We start from the raw sequence: 11,004 nt of genomic DNA on the forward strand, positions 1-11,004 counted from the left end.
CCACTGGGGGAAAAAAAAACAAACAAACAGGACTTTATTATTCCCATCAGAAAGGGCAGGTCTTCACGGGCGAGGGCGTGCGTTCTGGCGGCAGGGAGAGGCCCTACTTGCCGGCGATGAGGGGGTTCCGCAGGACCACGATGACCGAGTCCCCGCGCAGGAACATCTTAGAGATGTAGCGGTCCTTGTTGACCGGCTTGGACTTCTTCTTGCCCTTGCCGCTCTTGGGCACCTCCGTCCACATCTCCTTCACGTTCTCCAGCACCATGTTGCAGTGCCTGGTGGGGACAGTGGGAGAAAGGCACCGGGAGTGAGGGGGAGCCTCTGGAGCCTCTCCCCGGCAAGCATCGCCTCCCGCCTCTGGCAGCAGTGTGGGGCGCAGGCCAGGGACCCCTGCCGCAAGTCCGCAGGATGAGGTGTGGGCAAAAGACCTCACACGTCTGTCTCAGTTTCCTCCTCTCCACGATGGAGACATTCATGGTGGGGATGTCTCAGAGGGCTGGTGTGAAGATGAAATAAACCAATACATGCAGTGCACCTTGTGCTTCGATCAGGACTGCGCACTGGCAAAGGCAAACAGAACGTCCCTGTGTGTGTTTACAACGCTCCTGACTTCTGCAGGCGGCAGCACAGACGCTCTTCTCAGAGACCCAGGCTCCCTGGCTGCAGGGCCCACGTGATGCCTCCAGTCCTGCTTGTCCATCCTCAGGGTGCCAGGGGGGCCCCTGGGAGGACAGTGTGGATCAGCAAATCGAAACGCTTGCAATGAACACACCAAGGAATAAAAGGGGGCCTCCCTGGTGGCGCAGGCGGTTGAGCGCAGCGCTGTGGGGCTGTCCACAACCTCTGTAGTGCTGGTTCGATCCCCGCTGGCTGCGGAGCAACCCACATGGCACGGCAGACCCCTCCTGACTCACCCGCTGCTCCCTCAGCAGTGTATTTTGGTCAATCTGCCTGTTCTGTTGCCCACTGTCTCTGGTGAATTCCCTCACCCCCCACACCTCTGGCCTGTACCCCGGTTCTTGTATGCATAAATATATTTTTTTAAAGATTTATTTATTTATTTATACAAGCACTGGGTACAGTCAGAAGCGCGGGAGGGTGAGAGGATTCACCAGAGCCAGAGTGGGGAGCAGAACAGGCAGAAGGACCAAAGTACACTGCTGAGGGGAGCAGCGGGCGGCAGGAGAGGTCTGTGCACCATGTGGGACCCTCGCCTGGTGGCCGGGGATTAAACCGGTGCTGCAGAGGCTGCAGGCAACTTTGCAGGGATCAACCGCTGCACCACCAGGGGAGGCCCGCATAAATAAATCTTTAAAAAAAAAAAAAGGAGGGCCTCCCCGGTGGCGCAGCGGTTGAGCGCTGGGTTGCGAAACTGCGCGCGACCTCTGCGGCGCCGGTTCGATCCCCGGCTGCTCCCCGGCCACCGGAGGAGGGTCCCACATGGCGTGCAGACCTCTCCTGCCGCCCGCTGCTCCCCTCAGCAGTGTGCTTCGGTCCTTCTGCCTGCTCTGCTCTCTGCTCTGGCTCTGGTGAATTCTCTCACCCTCCCGCGCTTCTGACTGTGCCTAGTGCATGTATAAACAAAACAAACAAACAAACCAGCAAACAAATAAATAAAGCATGCCTCTATAAAAAAAAAAAAGGAATAAAAGATACGACACCCCTGTCCTTCCTGGGGTGCTCATTCTAGTGAGGGGAGGAGAACATGGAACACGTGAACAAGGAGCCCCGTGAGCACACGGCCAAGCGGTGGTCGCTGCTGAGAGAAACACAGAAGCTCAGGGAAAGCACTGCCGGAGAGGAGAAAGGCACAGGGAGCCGGGACGGGAGGAAGCACGGCTGTTAAGGAGGGCACTGGGTGAATGTGGCCAAAGTACATCCACCACTGACGGGGGCAAGATGTGGTCTGTCCACGCCACGGGGGACTACACAACCTTAAGAACGAACGAAACGGAGAGCTGGAGAGCAGCCTGTGCAGCAGTCGGCACGAAAAAACAAACACTCAACATCTACAGAGCGGGTGTGTCGATAAGGAAAACACTTTCAAGAACGGGCAGATAGTAATAAAAACGCGGATGGCTCTGAGTTTCAGAGGGAGGCCGAGGGAAAGGGCCTAGGGGACACAGAGGATGTGGTGCGGGTGGAGGGAAGAAAGCGGATGGAGCAAAATTAATCAGAAGAAAAAACAAGGAAGCAGAAAACAAAATATGTAAATATTAACAAGTGGTTCAAAAGAAAAAAAATCAAGAACGAGGAAGCTCATCTTTCCTAGGGAGTGACCCGCAAGAGCTGCCATGGGGCCTCCCTGGTGGTGCAGGGGGTTAACTCTCATTCTGAAGCTGTCTGCGGACCAGGGAGCTACCCACATGGCGCAGCAGACCTCTCCTGTCTCCCCACCGCTCCCCTCAGCAGTGTTTCAGTCAGTCTGCCTGTTCTGCTCCCCACTCTGTCTCTGGTGAATCCTCTCACCTCCCTGTGCCTCTGGCCTGCACCCCAACTCTTGTATGCATAAATCTAAAAAAATCTAAAAATCTTAATAAATAAGTGTACCTACAAATTCAAATATACATGCATACATATAATCTATAATAATTACCACCCACTGAGCATTTACATGCTATCAGGCCTATTCTAGCATGTGCGCTCTCTCTCTCTCTAAGAGTTGTTTATTTATATAAGCACTGGGGTATGGGCCAGAGGCGTGGGAGGGTGAGAGAATTCACCAAAGACAGAGCAGGGAGCAGAACAGGCAGAAGGACCAAAGTACACTGCTGAGGGGAGCAGCGGGTGCGACAGGAGAGGTCTGCCGCACCATGTGGGCATCTCCCTGGCCGGCCGGGATTCGAACCGGTGCTGTAGAGGCTGCGGACAGCTTCACAGCGCTGTGCTCAACCGGCTGAGCCACCAGGAGGCCCCCTATCTAGCACTTTCTAAGCATTAATCCATCAATCCTTTATATCTCATGTCCAGGAGGTAAACACTAGTGTCATCCTCAGCCTCTGAGCAGGAAACTGAGCACCCAAGGGCACAGATTTTGGCAGTGGCACAGTCTGTGTTCAAATCCAAGTATCTCTGTCCCCATTTGCTCAGCACTTTCTTCTGTTCTTAATCCAATCTATTCAAGAGGAAACTGAGGCTGAGAGCAAAATTCTTGTTCATGGCCACATAGTAGTAGCTAGTGGCAAAAACGTTCTAGAATTGAGCCTCACACTACTGCAAGGAATGTAATCCCCTTCTATGTTTATGGGGTGTATCTCCTGTTAGGTCTGAGCCAAGTAGCAACACACAGACCATCGTTAAATCCTCACAACTGTTCTATGAGGGGTATAGTTATGAGGCCCATTGAGGAGAGATCACTTGATACTTCGTCTGCGTGAAGCACTCAGACCCTAGATTGTTCTGCCTCTTCTGATGGGGTGCCTCTCCAATTACCCCCAATAAAGATAGCACCCCATTCCCAGTACTCCACACTCTTACATGGCTTTACTTTTCTTCATAGGATTTATCACCCCTTCTCTTTAGGACATGTGATTTACATGTCATGTATGTGTCACTTACGCCTGCTGTGCCTTACTATACTTTGCACATCTTCAAGTCCTCAATCTTTGCAATGACCACGTTAAGGATGAGATAAAAACTTGCCAAAGGTGACAGGCCTGCTGAGAGGCAGAGTTGGGACATGAACCCAGAGTGGATCCCCAGAACCTGCCCACTCTGCTTCACACGCAGAGGGGCCATGAGACCCCGACAACACCTCAGGGCTTTAAGATGTTTCTGCCGAGGCGTCTGAGCCACCTTTCATTCAGACTCTTCAGATGGGGGCTAGAGCTGTTTCTCTCTGCTTATTTATTCTCTATTTACTTATTCTCTCTACTTATTTAGATTTAGACCTGGACAGAACAACTGCCAAAGCCCGGGCACTCACCTGTCAAAGGCCTTCACACGGCCCAGGAGCTTCTTGTTGTTTCGGCAGTTGATGAGCACTTGGGTATTGTTCTTGACCGATTGTGTGAGCACAGAGAGGGGACCCGTGTTAAACTCCTCCTCCTCGCGCTTCTGCAGTTCCTCTGGGGTCATCTCACTCTTGGGCTTGTTGAGGAGGCTCCTGAGCAGGAAAGTACAGATCCCATTGGTGAGAGAGGCCTGGGTGGCTATGAGAACAGTCTCCACCTTCCCCCAACACACATCCTCTTGCTCAGCACTCCTTGTTGGCATCACCACCCAGATGCCTAGTAGGCACAGTCAACCTTGCCTGTCCTAAAGTAAGCTCCAGGTATCCTGACCAGGCCAACCTACTCAACCCATAGCTTTCCTCATTTCATGGGGCAAGCTCCATCTTTATACACCCTTTTTTTTTTTTAAAGATTGATTTATTTATGCATACAAGAGCTGGGGTACAGGCCAGAGATGTGGGGGGTGAGAGGATTCACCAGATACAGAGTGGGGAACAGAACAGACTGAAACACATTGCTTAGGGGAGCCACCAACGAGACAGGAGAGGTCTGCTGCGCCATGTGGGTTGCTCCCTGGCCAGGGATGGAACTCGTGCTGCAGAGGCTGCGAATAGCTTCATAGTGTGGTGCTCAACCCCTTGTGCCACCAGGGAGTCCCCATCCTTATAAACCTTTTGAGCAATAACTTTGATGTCAATTTGACCTTCCTTTTCCTCATATCCTACAATCTGTCAGCAATTCCCACAACACTCTGCTCCCCAACACTCTGTTTGCCACAGAGTAGAACCAGGGATTATGCCAAAGTCTGTCACCTCCTCTCATTCCCATAACCCCCACCTCAGTGTAAAAAGTAAAATCCCAAGTTTTTGCAATGCACCTCATTCCCCCCCCACCCCCCAGCTTCACTCTCTTCAGATCTTCGCTCAAGTGTCTTTCTGTACCAGTTATTAAGTTAGTCTCTCCAAACTGGCATTCCCCAGTACTCTTTGCCCTGCTCTACCAGTTCTTTACTCATAGCCCCGGTCACCTAACACAGCGTCCACTTTACCTGTTTATTATCATTATATTTATTGTCTGCCTCTCCCCATCCCATAGGCTGCAGCAGGAGCTTTAGGGATGGTGGGTGTGGGGGGTGGTTCACCCCTGTATCCCGTGCGTCCAAAGCAGGGCTTGTTAGATGAGCAGGCAATAAATAATTGAGTAAGGAAAATCATTCGGGTGCCTCGTTATCCGTAAAAGTCGCAAAACGAGGCCGAAAAGCCACCCTTCTCCAGAGCAATGCATGCGGTTAAGTCCCACAGCCTATGCCGGTTTCCCCAAGTGCGCACTCCCCTCTTCCAGGCTCGTCTTCAGAAACCCGCCGCGCCTTCCAGCCCCTCCCAACGGCAAGTAACGGGCCCGTTACGTTTGCAGCTGAGCCCTCCCCGGACTCAGGACCCGCCACCGGGCCCGCGGCCGTCCTCAATCCTCAGGAGGCGAGTGCGCCGCGTCGCCGAAAACCTCTGCCCACACCCTTCCGCCCGTAAGGAGCTACATGTACAGCCCCGAGCCCACTCCCGCCGCCCGAGCCTCGCCCGGCCTCACATGGTGGCGGCGGCTGCGCTCCCGGGTCGCTCTCGTCTCCACCGCGTTGTCCGGCCTGGGAAGAGCGGGCGCGAGGGGCGGGACTTCCGCTTCCCGCGGGCCACTTCCGCGGCGCGTGCGCACACCCAGCCAGGGGGGCGTGGCCTGTTGCCACAGCGACCCCGCCCCCCCCGGCTCCGCGGCGCGGGGCTTGGAGCCGGCTCAGAGCCGGCCGGGGCCACGCTCACCGCCATGGAGGGGGCGAGACAGCGGGCCGGCGCCAGCCATCTCGCCGCACCACGGCGCAGGGTGGAGGAGGGAGAGGCGGCGCCGTTCCAAAGGGCCCCCGGCCGCGCCGCGGCGGTCAGTTGACTTTCCCTCCGCGGGGCCGACCAATCCCGCGCCCGCGCCGGCGGGGGCGGGCACCTGCGTCCGGGGGCGAATGTTGTCCAGGACCAGCCGCTTCTCATTGGCTTCCCCGCCCGGCGAGGCGGGGCCCACCCCTTCCGCGCTCCCGTCGGGATCGTGCAACGCCGGGGAGAACCGACCCCGAAACCCCGGGAGACGGCGAAGCGAGTGCTCAGGCCCGGAGGCCCCGCCGGCCGCGCTGCTCGCGGGGGGCTGGCGCCCGCGGGCCGCGCCCCTGCGGGGTGGGGCCGGGCCGGGCCCGAGCCCTCTCCGCGCCCCCTGCCGGCTTCTGGCCGCAGCTGCCATGCGCCCCGGAGGCCGCGGGCGGCCCCGGCTGCGGCTCGGGGAGCGCGGCCTCCTGGAGACACCGTCGCAGCCCAGGCGCCGCCTGCTGCCGCGGGCGCACCTGCTGCCCGCGCTGCTGCTGGCGCTGGGCGTGAGCTCGGCCCTGTACACCGTCTGGAGCGGCCTGCGCGGCGGGAAGGACGCGCTGCCGCCGGGCCGGGAGCTGCGGGTGAGGACGGGCGGGGACGCGGGCACCGCGGGGACCCAGGTTCCCCACTTCTGCTTTTCTGGTTTCTTAGGTTGACGTGGCCTCTCTCAGGCCCTCCCCGCACCTGCCTCCGTCTCTGTCTTCGGAGCCTATGCCCGTTGCCGACCGAAGGCGGCTTCGGGTTTGTTCCGCAGTAGTTTCCTTGAGAGGAAGGATCCAGAGGAATGAGACAGTCCTGTGTTCTGACTCTAAAGTTAACTATTTGGAAGAGCCCCTTCCTGTCGCTGGGCCTCTGTTCCCCCATTCAGATCGGGGCGGGCTGGGCTGGATGGACTTGGGGAACGGTCTCGAGCCTAGAATTTACCCTGGAAACCTCCGATGCTCAGGCCGCGATTGCAAAGAGCAACTGGAGCATCTTAGGGGCGATGGCGACTGGGGTCGGGTCAGAATGGAGGTTGTTGTCAAGCTCTACTTTTCTCTTCCCCATCCTACTCTCCCAAGACCCCGCTGGTCTCCAGCCTCCCAGAAGACCGGCTGCGGCAGGTGGTGGGGCAACTGGACCCACAGCGTCTCTGGAACATTTATCTGCGCCCCCTGCTGGTTGTGCGGAATCCGGGCAGCCCTGGCAATCTGCAAGTGCGAAAGGTAAAGAGCCCCTCCGTCTTCCCTGACATCCCAGCCTGCCAGCAAATAGTAAACAGGCATTTTGCCCAAAATCCCAAAGGAGCTAGGAAGCAGAGCTGAGCTAATGTGACTCTCAGGATCCCGCACTGGTAACCACCAGGCCATACCACCCTCTGTACTGCCACCCCCGGCCCCGCCCCCTCCCCAAACTTACATGACCAGCGAGCATCTATGAGGTGGGATCCAAGGAGCTCTTCATCGTGCAGATGGGTGATTTTGCTCACAGGAGCTGGGCATTTTGCCCAAATCCCATCCTTAATATATGGTGCATCTAGGGTTTCAACCCAAACAGTTTGGCTCCAGAAATGGTCCTGGGTCATCTGTATGTCACCTCCCAGAAAGCATGGAGAGTCATTTGAATACTGCTTGGGTTCAAACCCACCTCTGGTCACTTAAATTGTGACCTTGGACTTGTTTCCTAAGCTGTTTCTCACTTTTCCCATCTGCAAAACAGTCATTACAAACCCTACCCGGCAGGGGTAAAAAATAGAGCTCGGGGGCCTCCCCTGGTGGCACAGGCCATTGAGCGCTGCGCTGTGAAGCTGTCCGAAGCTTCAGCAGTGCTGGTTCATTCCCGGCCCGCCGGCCAGGGTCCCACATGGCGGGGCAGACCTCTTCTGTCGTGCCCACTGCTCCCCTCAGCAGTGTATTTCGTAAGTCTGTGTGTTCTGTTCCCAGCTCTGGCTCTGGTGAATCCTCTCACCTTCCCATGCCTCTGGCCTGTACCCTGGCTCTTGTGTAAATAAATAAGTAAATCTTAAAAAGAGCTCAGCACACAGCAGGGTCACATCCTGCTGGCACTCCACAGGCGCGCAGCAGAAATGTGTCGAGGGAGTGATGCAAGCCGAAGTGGGGCTGCAGACTCAACATAACTGCTCTGTAAGGCTCAGGTCACCGGGCCCTTCTCTGACCTCCTCCCCAGTGCTCCCCACCCTCCCACCTCTCTCGCCACTAGTTCCTGGAGGCCACCATGCGGACCCTGACAGCAGGCTGGCATGTGGAGCTGGACCCCTTCACAGCCTCGACACCCCTGGGGCCACTGAACTTTGGTAATGTGGTGGCCACACTGGACCCAAGGGCTGCCAGTCACCTCACCCTTGCCTGCCATTACGACTCCAAGCTCTTCCCATCTGGGTCAGCGCCCTTTGTGGGGGCCACGGATTCAGCTGTGCCTTGTGCCCTGCTACTAGAGCTGGCCCAGGCCCTCGACTTGGAGCTGAGCAAAGCCAAGGAACAGGTGAGGGATGGGGCGGGGTGGGGCGGGGCGGGGGTGGGGGGAGGCTGCCTCTGCCCTGGTTCATGCCACCTACCCCCACCACCTTGTGTCTCTGATCTTGTGTCTACTCTACACACATGGCCACTGGCATCTTTCCACCTCCTGCAGTCCTGTCCCCCTTCTGCTCCAAACCCTCCTGTGGCTCTCACCTCCTTCCCAACATAATCCAGTCCTTTCGGTGACCCCTGTGACCTCTCTAGTCTCTCCCCCTGCTCATTGCAATTCTGCCACCCACCTCTTCTGTGTTCCTAGAGAATGACCTCAGGGCATTGCTCTACCTAGAAAGTGCTCTTCTCAGCTGTCTGCCCGACCCTTCATTCAGGTGCCCACTCCAATGTCACCTCCTCAAAGAGGCCCTCCTAGCCACCCTAAAATATCTCCCCATCACCACCCCATTTCCTGATCCTTTGTGTTGATTTGTGTGTCTCCACAACTACAATAAGCTCCCTCTAATCAGGGACTTGGCTGCTTTTGTTTCCTGTTTTATTCATACCCTTAGCCCAGATTACTCCCTGGCATAAAATAAGATGTCAATCAAAATGTAGGAATGAATGAATGAAAAGCTCAATCTCCTGGTGCCCCTCCCTGCTCCGACCCCCTCCATGGCTCTAACCCCAGTGGCTTTGTAACGAAGCCTGAGCTGTGGCCCTTGCTGACTTCTCTGGTTCCTTCTCTCACCCTAACCTTGCTCCGTGTTGCTCCCTTGCTGGGAACACTTTGTGTCACTTTGCCAGGTCAGCTTTTACATACCCCCAGTATCCACACCCCATCCCAGCAAATTCAACATGCACCCCGGGCTCAACACACGCACCCCGCCCCCTTCCTATGCTCTTGCAGGACCCTGGAGTTCTGGGAAGCATTTGTCTCAACTGCATTTCACTGTCTGCATAATTATTCATCTATATTTACTTATGGATCTCTTTTGCTAAACAAGCTTGAGGAATAGCAACAACATCAGAGCTGACCTTTATTTAGTTACTATAGGCCAGGCACTGTGCTAGAACCTGGCTTGGCCTACCCTGTGATTAGAAGTATGATTAACCCCATTCCAGATGAGACAAGTGAAGCTTTGGGAAGTTAGTAACTTACCCAAGACCACTCAGCTACGAAGCTGGAGAGTCGGGATCTGAACCCAGGCACTCTGGTGCGGTCCGTACTCTTGGCCACTACCCTGAATGACTAAGGAGACACCTATATTCAGGTCTACTGAGCAGGCAGGCAGGAAATGTGGGTGGGTTGGGGTCAAGGCTGGCACTGAGCTGGCCCTGCCCACTGGTTTTGCAGGCAGCCCCCGTGACCCTGCAGCTTCTCTTCCTGGACGGTGAAGAGGCACTAAAGGAGTGGGGACCCAAGGACTCCCTGTATGGCTCCCGGCATCTGGCCCGGCTCATGGAGTCTTTGCCCCACAGTCCTGGCCCCACCAGGATCCAGGCTATCGTAAGACCAGGGTCCCCTGGGTTCTGGCAGGGGAGGGAGAGGGGGAAGCGAGGTTGCAACTCCAGTTCTGGCCTCTCTCCCTAGGAGCTCTTTATGCTTCTTGATCTTCTGGGGGCCCCCAATCCGACCTTCTACAGTCACTTCCCTCGCACAGCCCGCTGGTTCCATCGTCTGAGGAGTATCGGTAAGCACAAAGGGGGAAGCAGGCACCAGTATGGGGTACAGGAGGATAGGGAGGACCAGTTGAGGCAGGCACCTGAGCATGTAGGAGTCATCCAGCCTTCCCCCTACTTTCCTAGCCTCTCTCCGAGAACCTAGGAGGGCAGGAACAAGTAGATCCCTCTGAGGTCAATGTAATGATTACAGTCAGACTACCCTGGGTCAAATCCTGGGTCTCCTTACAGCTATAGGAACTTAGACAAATGGCTTCATCTCTCTGAGCCTCAATTTCCTTTCCAGAAATGAGTATGATGGTGATATCTACCTCCTGACTCAGAGAGACTAGATGAGATTGGGAGCCTAGTAAGCCTCGTTCTTTCTTATTGGGAGGACCAGTGCCTTACCCAGAGTCCTCCTGCCCTCCGCTGATTTATGAGCAGGGAAACCTTTGATTCCTGAGGGGTGACCTTTGCTCTCTAACCCCCTCCACCTCCAGAGAAGCGCCTGCACCGTCTAAAGCTGCTACAGTCTCATCCCCAGGAAGTGATGTACTTCCAGCCAGGGGAACCCATCAGCTCCGTGGAAGACGACCACATCCCCTTCCTCCGCAGAGGTACCAGCTGCGTGCGTGTGTGCATGCGTGCGTGTGTGCACATCTGTCTGTCCAAGCCACCGAAGGGTCCTGGTCCTGGCCCCTTCCCCAAGCTGCAAACTGGTAACAACTTGTTTAACATCTTTATGCCTCAATTTTTCTCCTCCAGCACACACCCCCACCCCCACCTCAGTGCTGAGGGGACTGAATGCACAAATACACGTAAAGACCGTGACCAGGGCCTGGCACCCATCAGGTAGTCAAGGAATGTTGGCATTTCTGTTCGTGCCTAATGACTGCAGAGTGCCTTCTACCTCATGCCTTTCAAGGCCCTGGTGGTCCAGGAGAACTGAGACCATCGGAAAAGGCCCGGACACATTTCAGGCCCACTGAAACACAGCCTTGGGCCTCTGAGTTATTTTTACAAAACTCCCAG

At 56.0% G+C, this 11,004-nt stretch overlaps 2 protein-coding genes across 8 annotated transcripts in view; one reads left to right on the plus strand and one right to left on the minus strand.

Moving 5' to 3' along the window:
* Nucleotides 1–11,004, minus strand: part of SNRPD2 (small nuclear ribonucleoprotein D2 polypeptide) — a 12,160-nt gene continuing 1,156 nt past the window's right edge. Inside the window, exons 1-3 of one of the 2 annotated variants that reach the window (XM_037516798.2) lie at nt 5,541–5,641; nt 3,929–4,108; nt 1–278 (exon numbers count right to left, since the gene is read on the minus strand). In XM_037516798.2, coding sequence (XP_037372695.1) covers nt 104–278; nt 3,929–4,108; nt 5,541–5,542 — 357 coding nt within the window. In that variant the 5' untranslated portion in view covers nt 5,543–5,641 and the 3' untranslated portion in view covers nt 1–103. Of the gene's footprint in view, nt 279–3,928; nt 4,109–5,540; nt 5,642–11,004 lie in introns of those variants that run through there. The other variant, XM_054697251.1, reaches the window with a different exon arrangement.
* QPCTL (glutaminyl-peptide cyclotransferase like) overlaps nt 6,232–11,004 on the plus strand; it is an 8,490-nt gene continuing 3,717 nt past the window's right edge. For 4 of the 6 annotated variants that reach the window (XR_005126141.2, XR_008552546.1, XR_008552545.1 and 1 more), the window contains exons 1-6: nt 6,232–6,441; nt 6,922–7,065; nt 8,060–8,341; nt 9,665–9,817; nt 9,902–10,001; nt 10,473–10,589. Coding sequence is in view for 3 of the 6 variants with exons in the window: in XM_037516804.2 (XP_037372701.1) it covers nt 6,232–6,441; nt 6,922–7,065; nt 8,060–8,341; nt 9,665–9,817; nt 9,902–10,001; nt 10,473–10,589 (1,006 nt within the window). In the remaining 3 variants the exon portion in view is untranslated. Of the gene's footprint in view, nt 6,442–6,461; nt 6,674–6,921; nt 7,066–8,059; nt 8,342–9,664; nt 9,818–9,901; nt 10,002–10,472; nt 10,590–11,004 lie in introns of those variants that run through there. The other 2 variants (XM_037516805.2, XM_037516806.2) reach the window with 2 other exon arrangements.

This window comes from Talpa occidentalis, unplaced genomic scaffold, assembly GCF_014898055.3.
Source record: "Talpa occidentalis isolate TD23 unplaced genomic scaffold, MPIMG_talOcc4v2.1 talOcc4.17, whole genome shotgun sequence".
Taxonomy (NCBI): Eukaryota; Metazoa; Chordata; class Mammalia; order Eulipotyphla; family Talpidae; genus Talpa; species Talpa occidentalis.